Raw genomic sequence first — 26,738 nt, 5'->3', positions numbered from 1 at the left:
TGCTTTACATCATTACAAACACAGAAACACAATGCAATATAGAATCAGTCAAGTTCCATCAATAAATTTGTAATTGATTACATTTCAAATACAATTCTAAACAGGTGGGTTTTCAGTTGAGATTTAAAAGAAGTCAGTGTTTCAGCTGTTTTACAGTTTTCTGGAAGTTTGTCATCTTGCCAAAGCCGTACCATGTTGTTTAGCAAGCATGTTTTACAGCTTCCGTTTATTTGAACTTTAAACTCATGCTGACTCACGGATGGGATGATTGAAATAAAAAAAAACAGCTTTTCAAAAATATTTTCTGTTTTTGGTGATTTCTTTTCAAAGGATCAAAGAGAAAAAAAAAACTCGATTAAAATTGGAAATTGGATTTGGTATGAAAGTAATCAGATTTTATTTTGCTCAAACAACATCTCATCACCTTCCTAAGTATAATTGCCTGGGTCACTTTTTTTTTAAAGATGATGTAGGCAAAAAAAAAGAAATCAATTTTGGCAAATTATGACAGGCTATTATTTTAGGAAGGTGACGATTTTTAATTTGAGAAGCATTTTCTGTGTAAAACACTTTTAGAGACACCCTTTCCCAAAGATACCGCATGTTCCTCTCTTACGATGGTTTTCGTTTGGTTTACAGTCCCTGAATTATCAGTTGATTTCCCGACACCAACGTAGGAAAATCTTTATCTATTGCATCGACTAAATGCTCAAACGGCTTTCCATACATTGCGCTTTATGTGCAGCAGCAGCGGCGGCGCTTCGGCCGAAGAACAGGAGGAGGAGCGCAGAGGCGCAGCGGTATTTATCGCGTTCTCGGGGTTAAAATCGCGGCTATTCCTCTGCATACGGACGGACACGACAGCAGGAAGACATTTCCGCTTATTCCTGTGGATAAATCGACCGCTAGTTAATATAACAACGCCTGTAAACAAGCGCTATCGGCGGACTGATTCGCACCTGCCGCGGAGGCATGGACAACAAAGACTGAAGCCAGCGCTGCTCCCCGGGCTGCGGAGAACCGAGCCAGGCTGCGGAGAACCGAGCCAGGCTGCCTCCGGCCCCTTAAAGAAATACAGTTGTCCTTAAAACTCGGTAGCAGAATCTGCTGGTTAACAGCACTTGTTTATAGGCCGAACCGAGCCCGAACCTCTCGGTTTATTTATAGTAGCGCGTGCGTGTTTTTTCCCCTCCTCAATCATTAAATCTTAAATGGTTATAAATGGTAGATATTAACCCAGGTGAATAGCAAGGCCTCCGTAGTTGTTTTTTTTTTAATTTAATGAACATTGCTTACTAGGACCAGTTTGACGGGATAGTGAATTCAATGGTTCTGTTATAAAATAAAATACAAATAAATAGAAATATGTGGGTCATTCCCGAAGATGTGTTGCTGGCGGGAGCGCTGTGGATCACCGAGAGAGCGAATCCGTACTTCATCCTCCAGAGACGGAAAGGCCACGGGGATGGAGGCGGCGGACTGGCCGGTGAGTCCCAGCCTTGAGTTGCCATGACTGCGCAACACCACAGAGATAAATATGATCATTTACCATTAATTAAAGATGTCGGGTGGCCAGGTGATGGTCACATGATCAATCAGCTGTGAGGCGACCCCTCACCTTCAGTAACAAATCAATCATGCTGCTTATTGATTTGGAAATTAACCAACTCAAGGCGTAAAAAAAAAAAAAAGCTGAATCTTATCTTAGCCTCCACAGAAAATAACTTATTTTTGTCTTATCGGGGGATTTTGTAAGGATATTGACTGCAGAAGAAATTAGATTCCTACCCAAACAATGAGGCTTTCTGCTGTGCTGCTGCTAACAGCTTCGGAGGCAGAATAACAGGGGATCTGTTTGCCAAACAGCCTGAGAGCGAGTCTGTTTGCTTGTTCATGCTGAATCATCCTTCTTCTTCTCTTCCTCACTCATCCTCCTCCTTCTCTTCCTCACTCATCCTCCTCTTCCTCATTGGCATACTCCATCTAAAATGGGTCAAACGGCAGCAGGAGGTTATTGAAATAACTGGCCAAAGTTCTCATAAGTTGAGATATTGATGTTCTCCGAGTTGCGAAACGCAGGACATTTTCTGGCCTGGAATCAGCTGACTGTGGTGATTTTGGGGCTTTAAAAGTCAGACTGCAGTTTTTGGAGTATCGGTGCACAGAGGAAGACTTTTACTGTTTTCAGACTGGTCTTCCTAACCCTGCCAGCAATAACTGGGTGTTTTTGCACCGTCGGGGACCAAAGTTGCAACATTGGTTACATTTTCAGCCGCTGCAGGTCATTGTCATACTGCACTGTGGCAAACAAACCAAACCCTTTGAGCAACCTGTTCCCATCCTCGCCAGTGGTGGCGCTGCACCAAGACCTACTGAAGGAAATGACACGATAACCTCTGAAGAAGACACTTCCTTCTTCACAAAATGTAAACGGAAACAGAGTGGCATCAGATTTTAACGGTTGTAGGATTTTTCAAGCCATTTCTCTTGCTAGCTCTACAATATCGAGTTTGTTTTTGTTGTATTTACCCAGAATGCCCTACACTATAGTCCACTTCCTTCTTTTGGAGCAGTCTCCGGTCCTCTTGGCATTCACATCATGCATTCAAATCGTGCCTAAATTCAAACTAGTTTGATTCAATCAATTAATCAAACTAGTTTGATTAATTAAGCCCTAAACAGGGCTTAAACATCCTAAGGATGCATTCATACCAGCCCTGTTTAGTGTTGGAGAAAAGTCGTGATTTTAGTGATGTTATCTTTTCAGACGGCTACAAGCAGACCACAGAGGGCTGCAGTCTCTTTGCTGTCAGATTAATGGCAAACCTTCAATCAGATGCAGCTTAGTGACCAGCAACAGCTATCAAGTCCAAACTATTTGGACACAGATCCTTTATACTAAAAAAGTAAAATACCGATCGCAGCTTAAAGAATTGACCTAAAACATGTTGGTGTGGATGATAGCTAGTTAATATCTGCAATATTTCACACCAGTTACCCTCTAATTGACCTGATAAATGACATTTAAATCCTATTTTGGGGTAAAAATATCTAGAAATAGACACCAATAATGATGAACGTATTTTGTTTTCACTGAGGATATTAGGTGCCGAAAGGATTGCACAAGTTTCACTTCTTGGCCCTTACACCAAATTCTTATCAATGTGCGTCCTGACTGGTTGTCACATGGTCAAAGTCTATGAATAGATGACAAAAACCTGTCTAAACATTTGAAGGAAATGTTTCAAATGGAGGCTTTAAGACACTACTTATCTAGATTCCTGTTGATGCTAGCTTTGCTAACGTTATCTTGTACAAGAGAAGTGGCTTCCTTGATCATCGCTGCTATTTGTGCGTCAAATTTACGGGCGTACCAGAAACAGGCAACAAAAGTTCCAGCTCAGGGACTTTTGTATGTTAAAAAAGCAAAACACAATGAAATGTGCTAAACACATTAAAATCTGTTATTAATTAATCAAAATTAATATATTATAATGCAAAAAAAAAACATTTAGGGTCCTCTAAAACACTGTTTTTGTGTGAAAAAGTTACCATTTAAAAAAAAAAAGGAAAAAAAAAGAAACAGCCCCCAAAACGGGGCCTTAGTTTCAGATTTTTATTCACAATGATGCAGATCATCATATTTGTCAGAAAAGATTCTGCTGCAGATTGAGTAACGTTACTGTTAAGTAAAGTCACTACAGGCGTCATTCTGCTTTCCAGACTGTGGAATAGATTTCAGTTCGGATCCTAAGCCTCAACCAGCAATTAAGTTTTATTCAGTCATTCCAAAGGTTAAATAACAATGACTTAATTGCCGCATAACAGCTTTAAACACAGTTAGATTAAACAAAAACGTTATAGAAAAATTAGAAACAAGATTCAGAGAAGTTCCTGGGTGGAAATATTTTTTGGTATTAATAGTTTTTGTCAAAGCCTCTGAATCCGAGAAGCTGTTAAATAAAGTCTAGCTTATTTAGCAAGGAGAGTAAATTTCCTTGCTGCACGTTTCCCCTGCTTTATTTAGACATCTGAAGAAACCGCACACATTTCAGCTCCAGTTTATTGTTTTATATTCGAGGTGTCAAAGCTCATTATACCTGTTCATACTTGTTCAGACACTTAATTGCTTAGAACTTTTTTTAGTCTTCCCATTCCTTTGCTAATTACCTGATCCCCAGTTGATTGTTTGATTTGTATACTGAATTACAGCTGTAGAGTCGTCTGTTATCCTGAATGGAAACCAGTATAGCACCAGTATTATTTTAAAGCTGCATTAATAAAACTAGATCATTTTATTTGCGCCACATCTACTGAACTCTCATCAAAAACACCAACCCATCTCTGCTTTGGCAATATTAAATGTGCCAAGTAGTGTCAGGGGATGATGTCATGGTTATATAAAAGCTGTGCTTGCTGACTTGCTGTGCGTGCCAGTTGCTACTGAGCAGCGCCCGGCAACACTGGCACGGCCCTCCAGCTTTTCCTCCAGGATGCTGAGCAGCCACCATCAGCACCAGAGCAGAGCATGTAAACCAGAAGCTCAGCGCAGGCGTAAAACGCGACAGGATGTAGTCTGAATGGGCAGTTTGTGCAGAATACAGTGAAACCGATCAAGTGTGAAGAAGGTTGCATGATGCAGCATTATGACACTGTGGCCTCTGAGAAATAGAAAAATGGTAATCGTCTCTGGATGCTTTCCAGGCTGACATTTAGAGCAGGTGGCCCTTTCTCTGAATGTGCCCGGCTCCATGTTTAATTCCTTCCCCAGAAGATTCCACCTGAGGTTTATGCCAAGATCAGGGCATGAGAAGGCATGCAGATTTGCATTTAAGGCCTGAAAATCTGCCTGTCAGTCAGAGCAGTGAGTAAAAGGTCAACAGACAGAAGACCTTTTATAGAGACACCAAAGTGGAAAGTTAATTGAAGCTTTGCATGAAGTTATAAAATAAATTTGCGAAATGGAAACAAGCTAATTTAGAAAAAACGTAAGTTTTTTTCATAGTTTTTGCACTAAAATGTGGTGGTTTTTCTTTTGGCACGTTTTTTTTATTTTTTCACATTACACAAGTCAACAGCTGGATGTTACTACTGGGGCAAACGACAAAGACAAGAAGTGGCAGGAAGATGATGGTTTGTTTTTGTTTTTCGAACATCTCAATTGGCTCGACCAAAAGTCTCACAGCATCACGGTTCATAAATTTAAACATTTAAATGTGTTGAATCCACAACTGTTCTGTAAAATTGTACACAGTTTCCCCAAAATGCCGAAATGGAGGAGTTATAAGTAGCCACTCCCAAATAGGCGGGACTTGAACAAGACTCCAACGTCTCCTCTGATTGGTTGGTGAGTGTTTAGTGTTGGCATCATGGCTGAATTATGACTATATCTCATGTAGCTGTTCACATTCGTCGCTGACATGATTTTTAATAACTTATCGAGTGAACAAGCTTATTTATGTGTGATTTTAATTTCTTATTTAATAGAAACACTTCAATTGTTTGAAAAATTGTTTCAACATCAGCAGAATATCAACAAAGATTTTGTAATGGAAATGCAGTGATCATATCTGCATGTGGGCTGTCAGAAAGTTCTGATTGGTATGTTATTGTTGTATCTCACATTCCAGGCGTCACGTTGACGAAAAAAGCTACAAAAGCTGCAGGAGGGGAATTTATTTTTAGCAAAATAGGAAAATACACAACAAAACCCCATTTGATCTCACTGTAAATGCTTTAAGTCACAGACTGTTGAGTCATTTGTTTCATAATTGAACACGAGGGTGCTCATAGCATAAAACTATTCTCATTTTGCACCGCATTTCATAATACAGATTATTTTTGTTTGGAGAAGATCATGCTTCCCCTTCTGCAGGCCTCAGCTTGCAGTGAAACACTTATTGTAAGTGAATGTTGATGGCTGGAGATGATGGGAACGTATATTTACCCTGCTGTAGGTAGCCTAATTTGGTCGGTTTCTGTATCAGTTTCAGGTCAGTGGGCTTATTGTTGACATTTGTGGTTACCCACCACAGATTCTCTGTTTTCTTTTCAAGTTGCGGGGGAGGACCGAAAATCAGGTAACTGTTTACATGCTGTGAGCCTGGTTTCCTGTTCCAACACCACATGGAAAAACACGCTCAGAATGTGATTCGTTTCGCTCGAACAGCAGGAACATCTGATTGTCTCTTTCTTAGAGAAACCAGGATATCATATGACTTTTTTTTCTTTTTTTTAAGAGTTTATTTTTGATCAGCATGAGTTTTCCAGTCAGAAAGGATAACTGGACTATTAGAGCTGCTTTGTTGTTTGTTTGGTTTTTAGGTTGTGTGGGGTGAACACGTTGTGTTTTTATGAGTTCATCCTGCAGGCTTCATGTTTGGCATCAAACACAGAAGAGGAAAACACAGATTCATCCAGTGCTGGACTAAAAAAATGACAGATTTAGCTAATAGTTTCTACTGAAATCACCCAGAGACTTTATTTGTTTCCACCGCAGTCTTGGCACCTTTATTCTCATTTGGTTTTCCTGAAGTAAACCTCAACTCACACCTTGATTGAGCCTGTTGTGTCATGCAGGGCAACTAGAGTCCAGAGCTGCAGGTTTTCACAAAGTTTCACCACAAGATTTCTGAAGGGAGCGGCAGCTCCTCACACGTTGGTTTACACTAACACCTTCAAGCCTTTTTTGTTTGTTTTCAGGTCGGCATGCAAGCGTCAGCAGTGACTTGGCGTTAACGTGCTGTTTTTCTGTAGTCAAACATGTCATGAATGCAAAAGCAGCTTCCTCTTTAGCAGAATGTTGAGTGTCAGCTTTGTTTTACATGGCTAAATAGGTGCTGAATGCTGAAAGTAAGATGAGAAGGAATATTAAGGAGAAATCTGAGCTTTCTTCCTGCACACCAGCTGCTCCCTTTGTTAATAAGGAAGCTTTCTTTTCCCTCCTTTGTCTCCTCTATCCTCCCCACCTACTCATTTTATATATGACTCATACATTTTGTCACAAAGGAGCTTTAAAACAAAAATAACCTGGAAAGGATCTTGTCTTGCAAACCTACTTGGTTCTGACGTTTGAATTTCAAAGGAGACTGTGGGTGGTTGGCACCACTGACTAAAAGGTAGTTGATGCCAAAGTACTACACAAACTTAGTAGAAGCTAATGCTAAATGCTCACTTCAGTTCAAGGTAGATCTGCCTGTGAAAGCACCAATTTAATTTTGACATACTTTCTATGTTCTGTAATACCCTTAGATTTTGTATTTATGATTACAGGGAAAAAAAGCAAGAGAGTGGGAGGAAAAGTAATGGAATTACTGCATAAAGTCTTCATTTCAAAATAAACATTTTAACTATTTGAAGAATTTTCAAGTCAATAACCAAAATTTCAAATTTCGCAGATGTCAGACTTTATTCAGCTGAATGTTTACAGAATTATTAAATAAATGAGCTCTTTAGTGTTTATCTAGAAAAAGCTTAGAGTGCTAAACATTTTAAGTTGTTCTCACATGTAGCTTCTTGGGTGTTGCTGTCGACCTCCTTGCAGTTGTAAAGTCTGTTATGTCACTATTTTCCTATCGGTGGTTTTGTACACTTCTCCTGACTGATACCTTCATAAAATAAGAACTTTTGATGCTTTCTAAGTTGTCTTGGACCTGTGACTTGAGCTAAAGGATTCAAATGAGCAGAAATTCAGAAACTTCCACTGGAGTTTAAACTTTGAGCTGAAACAAACTGAATATTGAAATTACACAAAAACTTCTTCACTAGTTTGAAATTGTAATGCCTTTAACTTTAAATCAGGTTCTGATTTAAAGTTATCTACGTGTTTCTGGATCTGCCGGAGCCTGAACAGAGTCGGCATTTTCTTGTTTAAAAGCATTTACTTAACATTTTATTGCTGCAGGTCAGATGTTAAGATTTCTCCTTTCTTTGCAGTGTGGCCCACATTTTAAATGTTCCTGGGCAAGACTGGTTAAAAAGCCCAAACAGAGTTAACTTGATGTTAAATTATCGGTTTTAACATTCTAAGTTGGAAGATTTGAGTTTGAGAAGCGCTGGCATATCAACACACAAACCTGGACGAATAGTCAGTTACTTCAAATGGATTCATGCTAATTGGTTACAACTAATGGATACATTATTAAAGGGCTTATTAACTATTAATAAGGCCATTGGTTATAACTCATTTATAATTTAAGTAGGACTTGTTTGAAAAATGCTGGGCAGTAACGGTGTTGCAGAGAACGACTGCTTAGTAAGTAAACATAAGTTGAAGCCAAAGGAAACTTAAATTGTGGCGCTCTCCCTGTTGAAATGGAAAAAATACTGACATGTTTTTAGATAATTTTGGTTTTGTCTACAACAAATTTATGGTATCAAAATCTGCATCAAATGTTTTTTCCCCTCCTGTTTGCTAGAAAACAATCTGAAGTTTAAGATTTCAGTTTTTTTGCTTAATAATTTATTTTGTGCGGTTGCAGGTTTGCTTGTTGGGACTTTGGATGTCGTTCTGGACTCGAGTGCTCGGATGGCTCCTTATCGGATCCTCTACCAGACCCCGGACTCTTTAGTCTACTGGATCATCGCTCACGGTATGAGAACATTTTTCACTCCCGCACCTCATGTTCATCTTTGAGAAGGAAAGAGATTAATAAACTGAGCTGCCACACCTTAAATTGTAAGTTTATTTTTAGCTGTATGGAGTCAGATAAAGGCTGAATAACATGGGTTGCATAAAATGTTGCAAATTTATCAACATTGCAGTATCACTTTATGCAATATTAATGTTGCAAAGAACTGCTTGGATGGCAAATATTAGCCATGCCTTCCTGCATGATACAATAGTAATATGTGGCGATGCTTGTTGTTGTTTTAAAAGGACGCTGAGATGAACACTGTTTGTATTTGTTTACATATCACAAGATATATCGTCTTCGCCACGTTTATCCGCATCATGTTGCATGTTTCCCTGATTGGCTTTCTGCGTCGTTTGGCAGGAATTTTTTGTTTCTTTTTAATTAAATGAAGGTTACAGTTGAGTTTATTTATACAGGTGAACAACCAATTTGTAATTAAATGGAGTAATTTGTCTGAAATAGACATTTTAACGCAACAGCTTGACTCTAAAATAGATCTGGCTCTTTTTTCGTCTCCTCCCAGTTCCTTGTTCCTCCTCCCAGTAATCTGATGTCTGATGTGGTCAGAGTCCATTAAATAAAGGGCTGCTGGCTGCAGCGTGTGGCAACCATCGCTGTTCTGGGATCAGTTTCTACCTAAATAATCTGTTTTGCTGTCACATCTAAGCATCAACTGAATTTAATTTGAAATAATAAAAAAAGCCAGAACAGAATGATCAGAAATGAAAGTTTAAAGTGTGTGTTGTTGACTTGCAGGGTTTTTAATCTTCATTTCCTCTGTTGGATAAACTCCCTGCTGACTGTTTGGCTCTTCTGTTGTGCTGAAACAGTTTCTCTGAGCCCCAGGGGTTCGCTCTCATGGTCTTGTTTTCTTGGCTGTACCGCTTAAAAGCCAAATATTGAATTTACTATGAAAGACTCTTTGTTCATTGTTTTTAGAAAAAATAAAAACATGGTACCAGAATATGAACATACTGCTGGTTTTCTTGGGGTTTTTCCCCACATATTGACATTTCTCCTTATTTCATAAAGTCCCGTATAAAGATGTCTGATGTGGTCAAACTCCTAGATTTTAGGTTGCAAAAATTACACCCTGACATACAATTGTAAATTTTTCATACAGATTGTGACACCATCTCCTACAATTATTGTAGAAAACTAACAAATACTGAATTAATTTTGGTCCTGGATTGGTTTTAATTAGATAATAACTCATTCTCCTACAAACGTCTTTAATTTTGTTATCCAGAATCTTTGGAAGGAAAGACATCTGTCCTGCTTTTCTTTTTTCTTTCTGAAATGTCAGGGAAATATTCAGTTTTATTAATATTGTTGGTCCATGTTTCTCAGATGACTCAATCTATTGGGTTTCCTTAGATGGAAACTTTTTAAACTACTTTGAATAATTAATTGAGCATACTGTACTGTTTGTTAACAAGGATCAACTAAAATGTATGCCTGACTGAATTGAAATGATTTTGTTTTTTGTAAAGTGCCTTAAGCCGTCTTTAGTTGTGAACTGTCGATGAACTGAATTGAATTTGTATTGTTCTCCTGACTATTTTTATAGATTCTTTTGATTTTTTTCAACTTATCTGCTAATTATGGCCTTAGCTGACGTATTCTAATGTCCCGAACCTTAGGAAAAGACGGCTGAATTAGTTTGACTTAATAGGATTAACTCTAATTGATGGTAGGAGTAGACTGAAGGCTGAAAGTGATTCAAAGTTGTTTGTTTAATGATTTGCAGAGAAATCCATCCAGGTTATTGCAGCTTTTTAAAGCCTTAATATTTTTTCACTTACAGTAATTTTTGAAAAATGTTATTTTAAAGATGGAGAAAGTTTTCAAATGATTTACAAAGGAGTGAATTTCATAAATTAACTGCGCCTATGATAGCACCATAGGCGCAGTTAATTTCCTCAGTCCTCCTTTATTTGTCCTCCTCGTCCTGCAGGAACGTCTCGGAAAGAGATCACGGAGCACTGGGAGTGGCTCGAACACAACCTGCTGCAGACTCTGTCCATCTTTGAGAACGAGAACGACATTACCACCTTTGTGAAAGGAAAAGTGCAGGCAAGTCCTCAGCCTCATGCAGAAAAGCCCCTTTATGTCTTGTTTTCAAAAACATTACATTTTCTTGGCTTTTTTTTTGTTTGTTTTTTGGGTGAAAAGAATTTGATTGACATTCAATCAATCTGCATAGTATTTATTCGCACTATGTGGACTCTTTCAAAGCATTTTTTTTATTTTAGTAAAACCAGATCCAAAATCATCTCTTTAAATTGAATGTGTATCATTGTAAAAATCACAGATTATTCTTTTTATACATAAAATATTGTTAAAAAAAACTTTTTCAGGCTGTTAACTCTTAAAAAAACAGTAATGCCACTGAGTTTCTCATTTTCAGCATCTTGTTGTCTCTGTAATTGTCAATTTTCTGTTTCTTTTCCAGGGGATAATCGCAGAGTTCAACAAGAATCATGACGTCAAAGAGGACGACGACACGGACAAATTTAAGGAGGCGAGTTCGAAGTTTCGAAAACTGTTCGGGATGCCAGATGAAGAGAAGCTGGTCAACTATTACTCCTGCAGCTACTGGAAGGGGAAGGTTCCCCGGCAGGGATGGCTTTACCTCAGCATCAACCACCTCTGCTTCTACTCATATTTACTGGGAAAAGAAGGTGTGTATTATCTGTGTATTAAAATACATCCCATCACCGGTTAAAAGTTAAAAAGTTGAGATGCTTGTAGTCGATTTGGCTCATTGGATTGGAAATATAGCTGAGGATCATCAGCATATCGGAGGATATTTATCAGAGATGGATAAATTCTGGTTGGTTCAACCATTGGTTCATTGATTAGCAACATTTTTCAGGTGTTTTCACACCTGATAGTCTTTCAGACTCGGTTCAGTTGGGGACCAAAATTGCACAATTTGTTACATTTTCAGCTGACGCTGTTGTCTTTCACACTGCTTTGTTTAAAATGATCCAAACTAATTGATGAACCTATACACCGCCTCGCCTGTGGTGGCGCTGCACTAAGAACTACAGAAGGAAACGACACAAAAACCTTTTTGTGTCATTTTTGAAAAAGACGCTGAGCGCAAATTCCTTCTTCATGAAATGATAACAGAAATGGAGTGTTGTCAGATTTTGCAGTTGTAGGATTTCTCTTTTGTCTTCTCAAAAGACCAAGAGCCATTTCTACCTTTAGTGCTAGATTCTTGAGTTTGTGTTGGTTGTATTTACCCAGAATGCCCTTCACTATAGTTCACTTTCTGCTTTTGGAGGGGTCTCTGGACTGTTTGGCGTCTACATATACATTTAAGCATCACAAGAGTTCACTTCAACCAAACCAAGACCTAGGTTTTGTTTCTTTTAGTCCGCATCAAAGTTTGATTACGCATTCACACCTCCCCAAAGGTGTGGATGCCTCTCACACCTTTGGGGAGGTTTGTTTGTTTAGACTTTTTAGTTAAACAAACTATAGTTTGGTCTAAGCAGATTAAAATGGGCTGGTGTGAATGCAGCCTTAGTTTAGCTAAAAAATGAGCTCTACAGGTTTTTTAAGTCAAGGTTCAATTACAGCTAGCCTTCATTAAGGATAGCTTAATCATGTCTAAAATTGAACCGTATCATTTCCTCTCTCCGTCACTCTCAGCCAAACTGGTGGTCCGCTGGGCCGACATCACCCAGCTGGAGAAGAGCGCCACCCTTCTCCTGCCCGATGTCATCAAGGTGAGCACTCGCAGCAACGAGCACCTCTTCTCTGTCTTCCTAAACATCAACGAGACCTTCAAACTGGCGGAGCAGCTGGCCAACATCGCCATGCGGCGGCTGCTGGACAACAAAGGCTTCGAACTGGACCGCTCGCTGCCCAAGCTGAAGAAGAAGTCGCCCAAGAAGGTGTCGGCACTGAAGAGGTACGAGAAAGCTAACGTAACCACGCTAACGTTAGATGAAGTGTCAGTGTAAGTGACTCTTACACTGCAGAAACACAAAACCTTACCAAGTAATTATGATCTAGTTTCTAGTGCAAATATCTTGGAATAATACAAAGCTAACTTATAAATAAACTTTCAGCAAGATGAAAAAGTACTAATACCACTGTTATCATTTTTTCCACTCATAACATGGGAAAATGTCTTATAAGTAAAATTATCTCCAATGGAACAAACACTTTTTAAAATCATTGTTAAGAAATCATTGATTTAAAATAAGCTCCTACATCTTGCTGAAAAGTTGTAAGTTACTTTTAGTTTTATTTCAAATGAACTAAGATATTTGTGCAAGAAACTAGACCAAAAACTACTTGGTAAGATTGTGTGTTTCTGCAGTGCAGGATACAAAAAGGTGTGGTGACATAAACCGAGCCTGAGCCTGTGTTTATTGGCTATGTTTTATCTAGACAAATATTTGACTTGGCTGCTGTGCACTGCACTGTCTGTTGGTCTATTCATTCACATAAGTTGTAAAACTTCACTAAAACATTTAATCTTTTTCAAAGTTCCTCTGTTAAACATCATATAATACAAGCGTTTTGCACCTTTTAGAGATCTGGACGCTAGAGCAAAGAGTGAGCGTTACCGGGCGCTCTTCCGTCTGCCCAAAGACGAAAAACTGGATGGACACACAGACTGCACGCTGTGGACGCCGTTTAACAAGATGCACATCCTGGGCCAGATGTTTGTGTCCACCAACTACATCTGCTTCACCAGCAAGGAGGAGACGCTGTGCAGCCTCATCATCCCCCTGCGTGAGGTGAGGAAGAAAATACAGTTTGGTCATGTTGTAATAGTTTGCATGTCGTGGCGTGTCACTACCTGTCTGCTTTGGGAAGGCAGGTTGTAAAAATACAACTTGTGATTTGAGGAGAGTCTTCTTTAGGAAAATCTAAACGATTTAGTTTTTGTTTTTTTTTGAAGATTGTTGAGACATAAATTTAATCTGTTTTTCTTTTTCTTTGATTTCACTCCTAATGTGTCTCGATGCCCTGCAGGTGACCATCGTGGAGAAGGCAGACAGCTCCAATGTTCTGCCTAGCCCGCTCTCCATCAGCACCAAGAATCGCATGACTTTTCTGTTTGCCAACCTGAAAGACAGAGACTTCCTGGTACAGAGGATCTCCGACTTTCTGCAGCAAACCACCTCCAAGATTTACCTGGAAAAGGAGCTGAACAGCAGCCTGAACAGCTCGGATGACGAGGTACAAACAGAGTTGGGGTTCATTCAGATCTTTCTTGCCTCTGACAAAAAGTAGGGAGTTGCTGTTTTAGGAGGATATTGCTCTAGATCATGCATAAATAAATACGAGTCTATTCAAGGAAATTAATAAATGTGGAATTTCTAAATTAAATACTTTAGTTTTCAGTTAAAAGTAGGAACTAGCAGAGCCTAACATTAATTACTGCAACAGTGTCTCTACAGGTCTGCCTAAAGATCAGATCCAGAACGCTGCTGCTGGCGTTTTCACTAAAACCAGGGAGATGGAACTGATCACACCAGTTCTAACATCCTTCCACTGGCTCCCTGCAGCTCAGAGAACAGACTTTAAGATACTGTTGCTAGTTTATAAATCATTGAACAGTTTAGCACCACAATACATTAAAGATCTGCTGCTGTTGTATCAACCTTCCAAACCTCTCAAGTCTCCTGGTTCTGGTTCTGCTCTGCATCCCCAGAACCAGAACCAAACATGGAGAAACAGTATTCAACTTCTATGCACCACAAATCTGGAACAAGCTTCCAGAAAAACTGCTAAAACGCTGAGGAGTTTTGTTTGCATCAAAGCTAAAAGCCCATTTTGGGACTTGCCTCGCCTGTCAAACATACATTTAAATGTTGCTCTTCTGCAGGTTTACTCCCATCCCGGCTCCCTGCTGTCCTGCAGTCCGCAGCAAAGTCTGGCCTCAGACGTCGAGCGCACCTTCAACCTGAACGACAACAGCGTGCCGACAACCTCAGAGGCCCTCATGACCATGTACCGCCGCCGCTCACCTGAGGAGTTTAACCCCAAACTGGTGAGTCCCATTACGATTTGCAGGTAGGAATCCTCTCATCTCGTCTGCCCGACCTTTGATCCCTGCCGTCTTCACTTCCTCTCAGGCTAAGGAGTTCCTGAAGGAGCAGGCGTGGAAGAACCACTTCACGGAGTTCGGCGAGGGGGTGTGCATGTACCGCACGGAGAAGACGAAGGAGCTCGTCCTCAAAGGCATCCCCGAGAGCATGAGGGGAGAGCTGTGGCTGCTGTTTTCAGGTGGGCAAGCAATTCAAACGCATTACCTGCAGAAACCCGTGCTGGAAACCACACACCGAGCCGAAAAGGAAACCTGAAGCGTATTTCAGGCACGTTTTATGAAACGAAGACTTCCTGTTTACAGATTAGAGAACAACAGTTTAACATCTGCTGGGAGAAGTTTCTCTAAAACGTCTGCAGCTTGATTCATTTTCAGTTAGTTTAAACTGCAGTTTGTTCAAAAAGCATTAATATTCCTTCAACCTTCTTATATTCTGTCACATTACAACCACAAACTTCAATGTACTTAATTAGAATAACATTTTTTAGACCATTACAAAATAGTGCATAATGAGGTGGAAGGAAAATGGCTCTACTTTGTGCTCAGCCTCAATAAGTTTAATACTTTACTGAACCATCTTTGTGCTGCATTTACGGCTGCAGGTTTTCTCGGCCAGCTTTGCAAACATAGACACTGAAATGTTCTTCACCCATTTTTCTGTGTAAAATAGCTACAACTGAACATTAATGCTCTTGTCCAGAGCTGCAGCTAATGATTACTTTAATAATCAAGTATTCTGACGTTCAAGTCGAGTAATCTGATTTGAAACTTGGCACATTCTGCAGGTTGTTCATTTAACCACTTAGGTCTATTTTACACAATGTTCAAAATACCTAAAAAGAACAAATATACATTAAATTCTTTTTTAAATTGGAATAATGTGCGCTGCTTTATCTAAAGCAGGTTAGGCGAATAATTTTATCTACGTCACAAAATTCCAGTAAAATGCATCAAAATTTGTGGATTTAATGTGGAAAAGGTCAAGAGGTGTGAATACTTTTGGATGCCTGTCCAATATAAAAAATGGGCACGGTCATAGTTTTTTGTTTAAAAATATTAGCTTTGTTATTAAGTGTATTGCTAGGTCCTCTTGCTAAATCACTTTGCATTAAAAAAATCAGGAACAAAATTGTACAAATTGATCAAAAATACTTGAACTGTTTGAGAAAGACGATAGATGTAAAAGAAAAACTCAGGTGTCGGCCTTTGCTATTACATAATGTTTGAACTGCACGTTTTTACAAAATATTTCCAGAAACATCTCAAAGTTTTAAAGGCAATTATCAGGTCAATTTCAGCCTGTAAAGGGTTAATATAGAAAAAGGAGACGTGCACAGAGTTGCAAATTATTGAACTGACGGGAACTAATCCAACACAACTGGATTTACTTGAATCAGAGGGAACAGCAGTGTGTCATTTTTCAAGCTTCGGCTCGTGTAGCGAAATCTTTCACCACTCAAAGCACGCCGCAAGTAAGAACACAATCCAGAGGTTTCAGTTTACAACCACAGTCATGTGTCACATGCCTGCAGCTGCAGATCATCACCTGAGTGAAGGTAGGTCACAGACGGCCTGACCCAGTTGTTAGTGAGTAAACACATCCTCAGTGCAGAAGGCAGAGTTCACTGTTCAGTTTTAATCACATTGATCTTCCCTGAACTCTGAAACATGCAGCTGTTGCGTCATTTTACACCACATGGTATGAAAACCAGCTTGGCAAGAAGCATAATTATACCAAACCAAACATGGAGAAGCAACATTCAGTCTATACGCACCACGAATCTGGAACGAAATTCCAGAAAACTGCAAAGATGCTGAAACACTGAGTTCGTTTAAGTCAGGGCTAGAAACCCACCAGCTCAGCGTGACCTTTGATTCACAACAACTGGAACGTTAATCAACGTATTTCATTTGTATTTGCTTGATGATTTTAGTAATCATATTTGACAATGTAATATTTATTGCATGTTTCATAAATGGTTGATGCTTTATGTTTTTATGGTGTAAAGAACTTTGTACTGCCTTGTTGCAGAGATGTGTTACATGAATAAAAACCGTCCTTGAAGGTGGAGCACGATCAGCTGCAGGTTTAAATTAACAGGTTAAATGAAGCCATTTTGTTAATATAAACTACATTTATAGACTATATCTGGTGTTAAATGTGTAGCTTCTAGTCTTTAATTTAAACTGAGAAAAGATGAAAAGGAGAACAAAACTGATTTTGTGCCGCAAACTTAAAAAACTTCCAATTTGGGTGGAAATTTCTAAAACACAAATAATATTGATTTACATAAGATATATTTAGTTATCGAGATTTCTACACATTATTTTACTTTTATCAGAATCATTTAAATCTGACAATGCAGCAAAAACAGAATAGTAGTTTTATTTACTTTTTATCTGCACTATAACATATTATACCTTATATGTAAAATATATAAGGTAATATATATATATATATATATATATATATATATATATATATATATATATATATATATATATATATATATACTGTGTATACAGTATATATATAATATATTTAGTTTACTGAAAAATAATTTCAGATGTCATGCATGCTGCTGCTTTCAGTTTTTAAACCCTGTGTGTTTTTCTGGACAGGGGCGATCAACGAGATGACGACTCACCCCGGTTACTACGAAGACCTGGTGGAGAAATCGATGGGGAAGTACAACCTGGCCACCGAGGAGATCGAGAGGGACCTGCACCGCTCACTGCCGGAGCACCCGGCCTTCCAGAACGAGATGGGCATCGCCGCACTGCGCAGGGTCCTGACCGCCTACGCTTTCAGGAACCCTAACATCGGATACTGTCAGGTGAAGACGTGATTCTGATTATCCCAACATGACCCGGCAACAGCAGTGAGGGGTGTCGCTATCCGATCACAAGATTGGAAATCGGGCCCGATCAAGTGGTATCAGACTGGATCGGAATCAAACATTGATAAATAAGGCGAATAAAAAAATAAGGGACATTCCGGATTGGGCTGTATGATAAGACAAAAATTATATTATCATTTTGTATCAGTCAATATCGATAATTATTGATTAGTCTGAAATACTGCCAAACTGGTAAATGGGACCTTTCCTGTTTTATCCGCAGTTTTCACTCCACAAAGTTATTTTTTATTTTTAAGCAGTTATGAGGAACGTTGGTGAAACTCTAACCTGCTGCTGCGCAAGTTACTCAACAGGTTGTTGCTAGGTAACCAAAGAGTGAGTGAGTTGCTAGGTAACCAAAGAGTGAGTAAGTTAGTTGATTCCACCAACCTAGCTAAGGTAGATGTGAGAGGTTGAGCTGCTAAAGCTTTTCCTCTGCCTACATCTCCCAGAATGCTGTGCAGTTCAGCGATCCAGAACTGAACACTGGATCAGAATATTCTATCAGACGTATTATCTTTTGATACTGATCATGTGTCTATCGCAACATATTAAATTGATTTATCGTCCAGTTCTATCCTGGATCTGTTTCTTCACTCTTAATTTTTTTAATGTATTTTTGGAAGTATCAGGTCGGGACTCAAAACGTCTGACTTGGACGTCCCCAACATTTGACAGACAGCTGCTTCTGCCTTCCTGTTCTGTTTCTGAATCTTTCTTGTCTCGACAGGCCATGAACATCGTCACGTCCGTGTTGCTGCTTTACGCTAAAGAAGAAGAAGCTTTCTGGCTCCTCGTGGCTCTCTGCGAGAGGATGCTGCCTGACTACTACAACACAAGAGTAGTGGGTCAGTCTGAACACATGCAGCTGGACGTTTGATTTAGTGATTTGTGTGTGTGAAGATGTAACGGCATCGTACCCTCACGTTTAGGAGCCCTGGTTGATCAGGGAGTGTTCGAGGAGCTCGCCCGCGAGTACGTGCCACAGCTTTACGACTGCATGCAGGACCTGGGCGTCATATCCACCATCTCTCTCTCCTGGTTCCTCACCCTCTTCCTGTCTGTCATGCCGTTCGAGAGCGCCGTGGTGGTGGTCGACTGTTTCTTCTACGACGGCATCAAGGTCATCTTTCAGCTGGCGCTCTCCGTTCTGCACGCCAGCATCCACCAGCTACTGGGCTGCAAGGACGACGGAGAGGCCATGACTGTCCTGGGCAGGTATGGAGGAGGAGATGCTAGAGATGCAACTAGGAGTGCATTGATTACAGTTTTCTGGCTGAAAGCCGATTACTGATCTTTAAAGAGCCACGGGACAGCAGAAGAGGACAGTGGTTGATTTTTAGACCTTTGGTGAGGTAGATTAGATCAGTAAATAGGATCACATGCAAGTATCTGCTGATCACCGATCTCCCAAAATTAAGGAAATCGGCACCAATAAATCGGCAAGCTGATAAATCGGTGCACATATTTTTGCAAGAACAGCAGTAAAGTTAACACTTTAGCTTTCAAATTTCAGTCAGTTCATCCTTGGAGCACAAAACTTCTTTCAACAACTTACAGATTCTGGCATTTTAGCATTAAAATCTGTTTTTAATTTAATAGAAAATAACCTTTTATGTTTTCCAAATAACATTTACTGGTCTAATGAAAAACAGTCTCATTCCTTCAGCCTTTGATAAAATAAAAGGTGTAATTAGACAGAAACATCTCACTTTGGTAGCTGCTGTACAGAAACAGCAGATGTGGTTATTGTAAATTATATTTTGGGACTGTATTTTGGTTATTGTGGATATCTGGACACATTTCTGTACATGCAGCTTTAATTAGAAGCTGAACAGCAACATCTTAAAACTAATTTGTTTCTGTTATGTTTTGTGTTGTTATGCTGCTGACCCAATCATTGTCTGTTTTAATGTGGTCTCATTTTGTCTGTGTGCAGGTACCTGGACAGTGTGACCAATAAGGACAGCACCCTCCCTCCCATCCCTCACCTTCACTCTCTGCTCACCGATAACGGAGAACCACATCCAGAGGTGGACATCTTCAAACTGGTCCGCAGCTCCTATGAGGTAAAACGTCTTGTGTCTGTCTGACTGATTAGCAAGGCCGGTTTTTAACACAATAACTTGAAGATGTTGTGTTATTTTTTTCAGTGTACTGAGAAAGATCCAGCCTTCATGTCTGTGTTTTTTCCTTTTCGGTAGAAATTCGGCTCGATCCGCGCAGATGTGATTGAACAGATGCGCTTCAAACAGAGACTGAGGGTCATTCAGACCATTGAGGACACAACCAAACGCAACGTGGTGAGAAACTTCTGCAATCATTAAGAGTTTCATTTTCACGCATGGTTTATTCCATGCTGCTCGTTAAATCTAACTGCAGAAAAGTAACTGGATGAGAATGAAAGAAGCTTTGATGTCGTTTTAGAGATGAGATTCTCACGGTTTGTCCTCTTTTATTCCAGGTTCGAACTATTGTGACAGAGACGGCTTTCAGTATTGATGAGTTGGAGGAGCTTTATGTGCTCTTCAAGGTGAGTCGCAACTTTTTAATTGTAAGAAAACACAAGATATAAACTTGATCATTATAGAAAGAAGGTTGCCACAATTTGAGCTTGATTGACGCTGAACAGATTAATCAAAAAAGGTTTAATTTTTAGTCAACATCACCATACTGAACGCTATTAGGTGGTGCAGCAACACTCTTCAGTGTGAATGTTGTTGTTGAGGAAAGAGGATTAAAAGAGAGTCAGAGAGAAAAGCTTTCAGCAGATAATGGGAAAGTTGACCATATCGCTGCAGAATTGCACTTGTTTTTCACACACACACACACACACACACAAAGTAACAACTGTGGTTACAGCAGCACTAAATATTCTAATTACTCATAAAAGACGCTAAAATTTCAACTTTGTAATGATTGTAGTCTTCGTAAAATTACAAAACCATTTTAAAACAAGTGACCAGTACAGCACTAAATAAAACAACCGAAAGTTTACAGTAATAAAAACAATAAATGCTGTTCTTTTATCTTATATCATAGTTGTTGAACAGAAACCAAAAACTACTAAAATAATTATTGGCAGTTTGAAGCTTTGCTATTATTTCTCACTGTCTGAAGTTAAATCAGATCAAACTTCTCTTATTTTAGGTCAGTCAGAATTACCAACATTCTGTCCATTTGCCAAAACAAACAGCACTTTAGTTCCAGTTGCATTTTTTAAAGTTTGTACCCGTCTCTTCTGTTGTCTTCTTCAGGCAGAGCACCTGAGCAGCTGTTACTGGGGCAGCAGCAGTAACCCCACCGAGCACCACGACCCCAGCCTGCCGTACCTGGAGCAGTACCGCATCGACGTGGAGCTGTTCAAGGGCCTGTTCGCCCTGCTGTTCCCCTGGGCCAACGGGGCCCACTCCGACCCGCTGGCGGTGCGTTTCTTCCGTCTGCTGGACGAAAACGGAGATGCCCTCCTCAACTTCCGAGACTTCATCAACGGCCTGGGTTAGCAGGGATGGGTTACGAACACATCCATTCTGGATGTAGCTGGTTCTGTCTCAGCTCTCAACTCAATGTTGTGTGCTGCAGGTGTTTTGTGTCATGGGGATCTAACGGAGAAGCTGAAGCTCCTCTACAAGATGCACGTCTTACCTGGTGAGTGTCAGACAGGCAGCAACAAATATTTGATACTACTGAACAGTAGCTGCACTCCATTACAAATGTCAAAGTACAAAGTGTTTCTATTAAATAAGAAATGCAATTAAAATCACATAAACAAATTTAAAAAACATGCTGTGCCATCATCCTCCAACTACTTCCTGCCTTCTAATTCGTCTTTCCGCCATTAGTGACATCTGGTTGTTGTTCATGTGACTTCTGTGATTGCGGTTTTGCAAAATAAAACTATTTTGATACGGCCAAAAGAAACACCTCATCTTAAGACCAAAATTTTTTTTCAAAAAACAAGAGTTTTTTTAAATTAGTGTGTTTCTATGAAGTTAATTTATTTTCAAAATATTAAATTGTGGCATTATATGGCCAGTGGAACGCAGCTACGTATCTTATTTTTAGTGTACTAAAATATTTGCACTAGCATCTAGACAGAAAACAAAGTAAAGTTTAGTTTTTTGCACTGCTGTAGCGATTATGCTGTTTTTCAACAGGATAAAAAAATTTTGAGCCTCCTTGAACTTTTTCATTTTAGCCTAATTCTGTAAAGAAACTGTTTTTCCCCAGAGATCACTCATGATCAAGAAGAGCCCGACTCGGCCTTCGAAGCCACTCAGTACTTCTTCGAAGACATCACTCCAGAAACATCCATCAGTAAGTTTAAAACTCCTAACAGATCACTTTGTTGTGGCGCACATATTTTATTTTTCAGGTTTAGTCAGAGCAGATCAGAAAGCAGACTGGAGATTTTTATCATGCAGTTTGCGAGTACAATCAGATTTTGTGGCGATGTGATTTGCATGTGAAGGATGCAATCGAGTTAACCATGCAACCACAAATCCCACTGTCTGATTGAAGCAATGCCGATTGAACTGGATGGCATTGCAGAAGCTTTTCAATGGATACATTTAAGTTTGTTTGTAAAGCACATTTCAGCAACAAGTGTTATAAACTATAAAAACATCAGTTACATCTTAACAATTTTCCATAATCAAAATCATCAGTACACATAAAATATGTTGATAAATGTCTCATTTACTACTAGTCAAAGGCAACAATAAACCAGTTTTTTTGCCTTTATTTAAAGTAAGTCCATGCTTCTACTTTTCAAACAGACTTTCCATTTTTTTATCCTTAAGGTCTTTCAAAAGTTTGAATAGTTTAGCTGCTTTTTCAACCACTTTTCTGTTTCTTCATTCAAACCCATCAAACAAGCAAATTAATATGACAAAATTCAGTGTTAATTGTTGAAATCATGTATGAAAAACAAACACAATGCCAATATTGTGTGAACGCACTTTGTCTGTAGATTTAGATATATATAGATATGTTTCCATCAAATAAGATACACAATTAAAATCAAGTGAATAAATTAAAAATAAAACATGTTGTGTCTTGCCACAGATTATCCTTGGGTATTAAATCTGGACTTTGACTAGACCATTTTAAAACATGAGTATGCTTTGATTGTAGCTCAGGTTCCTTATTTACTACTGATCTTCTCAGGTCGGGACCCAAAGGGTCGAGGCGAGAAGGATGATGGCTTCGTCAGAGTTACGTTCAAGACTGAAAAAGGTGAGAGAATCATAGGACACAAGAAAAGATGCTTAATAAAAAACCTCATCAGGGAAGAAGAAGGTTCTGTGTCTGAGATGAATGTGTCCCATGTGGAATGGGCGTATGCAGGCTGAAGCTAATTATGTGTCATTATCTACAGTGAAGTTAGTCCTCTGTTAACCCTGCCTGAAAGGCCGCTCGCAGAGGAAGAAGCCATGACTCAAAAAGCAACATAGAAAGCTAAAGCTTTAGAGTTTGCTAAAGCACTCAAATGATTTCCTTCATTTGAGTAAGGTTCTGTCAGGAGCAATGGACTAAAATTCTAGTAAATTATTGTGAGACGTTAGTGGAAACCTAAATGCTTGACCCCGAGTTATAAGTTCAAAAGGCAGTTTTACTAAATGCTACTACTATGTTTCTGGCACTTGGCAAGAAAATGTGTGGCTGTTTATAGAATGTCTTAACTGTAATATGGAACCCAAGCGTCTAATTTAAATGTGAAAACCTTGAAGAGATTCTTCATATTTATTTGACAGTGAAGAAACTGAACACTCCTGATTACCGTCATTACCTGAAACTGTGGAACGAGGAGACGAAGCCCAAACGAGAAAGCACAAAGGACCTTCCAAAGCTGAACCAGGTAGGATTTGATCTAGAAATGGCTTTGTGCTTAGAGATCATAATTAAGTACATTTATGTCTGTGTGTTTAGACAAATACGTTTTTTAAGTTAATTCAGCAATGTTTTTTTGTATCGGACTGGTACTGACCGATACTAAACCTCACATATCGGAAGTGAAAAAGTGGATCCATGGATCTTACATGGATCTTTACACTCAGATTTACTCAGTGTAGAGTAAATCTCCATAGGCACCAGCAACCCTTGTTTAGATGTGGGCATTTATCATAATGTTTATCATTTATTGTGGTAATTTCTTATAATGATATGAATTGTGATGTATTGTTTCTGTCTTTCAGAGTCAGTTCATTGAGCTTTGTAAGACGCTCTACAGCATGTTCAGTGAGGATGTAGCTGAGCAGGAGCTTTATCACGCCACTGCAACCGTCACCAGTCTGCTGCTGGAAATGGGAGAAGTGGGGAAGCTCTTCACTTCCAGCGGCCGGAAGGACCCCAGCCAGGAGACGGATTCAGAGTCGAGTTTGTGCAGGAGAGACTTGGTGGATCTCAAATTCACTCAAGACCCTCCGGATCTGGGAGATGTTTTCATCCCGGCGGAGCTGGAGGACAAGCCGAGCCCCAGCGAGGACGACAAGCGGCAGGATGTGAGCGAGGAGCTGGCGCCCATGCAGGACATCAAGCTGGAAGACTCGTCCCCTAAGGAGACGGGGACATCGTCCGCCATGCTCATCTCCGACGACGAAACAAAAGACGACACGTCCATGTCGTCGTACTCGGTGCTGAGCGCCGGCTCCCACGAGCTGGACGAGAAGCTGCAGTGCGAAGACATTGCCGACGACACGGTGCTGGTGCGCAGCGACGAGCGGCCCTCGGAGCACGAACGGAGGGGGATTCCCAACGGCGGCGGGCTGCCGCACAGCACCAGCATCGACAAAGACTGGGCCATCACCTTCGAGCAGTTCCTGGCCTCCGTCCTCACCGAGCAGGCTCTGGTGCGGTACTTCGAGAAGCCGGTGGACGTGGCGGCACGCATCACCAACGCCAAGAACGTGCGGAAAGTCGGGCGCCCCCTGCTGTCCACAAGTGACTATGAGATCTCTCTCTCTGGCTGAAGGACTAAAGTGTTTCTGAAGAGTTTCTGTAACATTTTCTAGGATTATGGAGGAAATTGTACAAGTGTATATGTGAAAGAATGTGACCAAAACTGCTTCTAATGACGTATTTTACCAGAAATTTAAAACCTACTATGTAAATCAATAGATTCTGTTGTCTGAAGAGAAGACTGCACTGCAAAAATACAAAATCTTTCCAAGTATTTTTGGTCCAATTCCTAGTGCAAATATATCCGTTTTGTTTTATTTCAGGTATACTAACTTACCAGTAACTTTTCAGGAAAATGCATGAGCTTGGTTTAAGTAAATAATCACTTAATATTGATGAGAAAGTTCTAGTTCTTCTGGAGGATTATTCACTTAAAGCAAGATATTTTCCCCATGTTGTAAATACGGGTGCACTGATAAATCAGTCTTGATTTCCTTAATCAGATCATTGATCAGCTGACACATACATGTGAAGCTGATCTTATCCACCGATCTTACTTGGCGGTTTAAAAATCAACCTCTGTCCTCTTCTGCTCTGCAGTGAGAGGCTTGACTTTCTGCTCGTTGGCAGTTAACAATAGTCAACCCACGGTTGCCGACTCAGCGAATTTCTTGCTATATTTAGCAACATTTCAGACAAACAAAAATCAGCATCGGCCAAAATCAGAACCTGCAGGTCAGGCTTTTTAAAGCTTATAATTGGCCTGAAAAATGCAATCGGTGCACCTATAGTTATAAATGAATTAATCTGCCAGTGGAACTAGAACGTTTTCATCAATATTAAGGAATTATTGGCTTTAAAAAAGCTCTCATATCTTTCTGAAAAGTTACTTGTAAGTTAGTTTCAAGAGTTCTAAGAAAATGGACCAAATGTACTTGGTAAGATTTTGACTTTTTGCAGTGTAGAAACTCGCTCACGGTTTGCTCAGATAAAATCAAGTGTGTGTAAGTAGTGGCTGTACCTTTATAAGACAATATGCATAAGTGGTATTAATCTGATATCTCTGTACAACTAGGCTGTGTAGATGTCCACACATATAGTGTTTGAAACCACTTCTATACTTTGCTTCAGAGCTGTTAGATCTTCTCGTAACCTTTGAACCCGTTACTTTTAAAGAACTTTTGCACAGTTCTGTAGAGTATGGTTCCAACTAGGATATGAATATTCTACAGTGTGTATCGTCACTTATCACATCTGGTCAAACTGTTGCTTCCTTTAGTTGCAATTCTGATTGCTGCTATGTCCTTATAAGGAGCCAGAAGACGGAGCGATAGAGATCCATTGTTGTGAAAACACTCCAGTTCACTTTAATGCTGTTCGTCACTTTAGCAGATTATTTATTTTCTTCAGTTGACAAAAAATGAAACCAACCTGTACAACAAATGCATAGACAGATTCTATTCAACTTCTAAAACATTCTATTTAAGCTACAGAGAAAATATTTTCATTTCTTTCAGTATTATCACACTAAAATGAAGAGCTTCTTTGTTTACAATGTGTCAAAGCTCACTACTGCATCTGCTTGCCTTTTATTTTTTATTACATTTTTGTCCTTCCAGACATTGCGTTTTTTAAATTTTTTTATTTTGTGCATTTTTACATAATTTTTTTTTTTCTACTGTAAATATGTTGAATTTATTTGACCACATGTTGCTGCTCCGGATTCTGGTGCGTTGTGTATCACTCGTCTAATTAAAATTAGTGTCATTAATTCAGATTGCTGCCTCCAGAGCTTTATTCACCTTCCCGTAAATGGTGCGTGACTGCCATCTAGTGGCAGAACTCGCATATTTCCTTTATTTGAGCCAAATATATCGGTGGTGTCCAAAGTGCGGCCTGGGGGCCATTTACGGCCCTCGGAACAATTTTGAATGGCCCTTGATCCCAGTACATGCAGTTGACACACAAAGTATTCATTCAGGTTTTTACTTTGAATATAATTTCTTTTTAGAGTAAGGAGACAAAAAACATGCAACCTGGGCAGTTTAGATTAACAAGCTTGTCAAAATGAAGCTAGACTCGCAGAGCCATATTCTGTTATTACTAAAAAGACACAAAAAATCCAGAATAAGATTAAAAATATACTACATGGTTTGCTGTATTTTTGTGTCTTTTAATCTGGCAAACCTTTTTTTTGTTTAAAATCTACAATTTACATAT

General features: G+C 39.5%; 1 protein-coding gene and 1 long non-coding RNA gene across 2 annotated transcripts; one reads left to right on the top strand and one right to left on the bottom strand.

Moving 5' to 3' along the window:
- Positions 1-735: 735 nt before the first annotated feature.
- Positions 736-26,295, top strand: tbc1d9 (TBC1 domain family, member 9 (with GRAM domain)). Its single transcript, XM_032562110.1, has 21 exons — positions 736-1,486; positions 8,481-8,591; positions 10,594-10,712; positions 11,092-11,320; positions 12,303-12,564; positions 13,195-13,402; positions 13,641-13,847; positions 14,497-14,661; positions 14,747-14,897; positions 17,341-17,555; positions 18,349-18,466; positions 18,551-18,836; positions 19,558-19,687; positions 19,823-19,921; positions 20,083-20,151; positions 20,876-21,116; positions 21,201-21,266; positions 21,849-21,935; positions 22,788-22,856; positions 23,375-23,478; positions 23,816-26,295. Exons 1-21 carry the CDS (start codon positions 1,366-1,368, stop codon positions 24,587-24,589), a joined length of 3,831 nt encoding a protein of 1,276 aa, XP_032418001.1. The 5' UTR covers positions 736-1,365; the 3' UTR covers positions 24,590-26,295.
- Positions 2,418-25,869, bottom strand: LOC116719570 (uncharacterized). The gene is made up of 3 exons (XR_004339218.1): positions 25,687-25,869; positions 18,005-18,008; positions 2,418-3,399 (listed from the first exon to the last, which is right to left on the bottom strand). It is a non-coding gene; the product is annotated as an uncharacterized LOC116719570 (long non-coding RNA).
- Positions 26,296-26,738: the final 443 nt, after the last annotated feature.

Source organism: Xiphophorus hellerii, chromosome 5, assembly GCF_003331165.1.
Source record: "Xiphophorus hellerii strain 12219 chromosome 5, Xiphophorus_hellerii-4.1, whole genome shotgun sequence".
Lineage (NCBI taxonomy): Eukaryota > Metazoa > Chordata > Actinopteri > Cyprinodontiformes > Poeciliidae > Xiphophorus > Xiphophorus hellerii.
The sequence above is the reverse complement of the archived record's forward strand: the minus strand, read 5'-3'. Positions and strand labels throughout refer to the sequence as shown.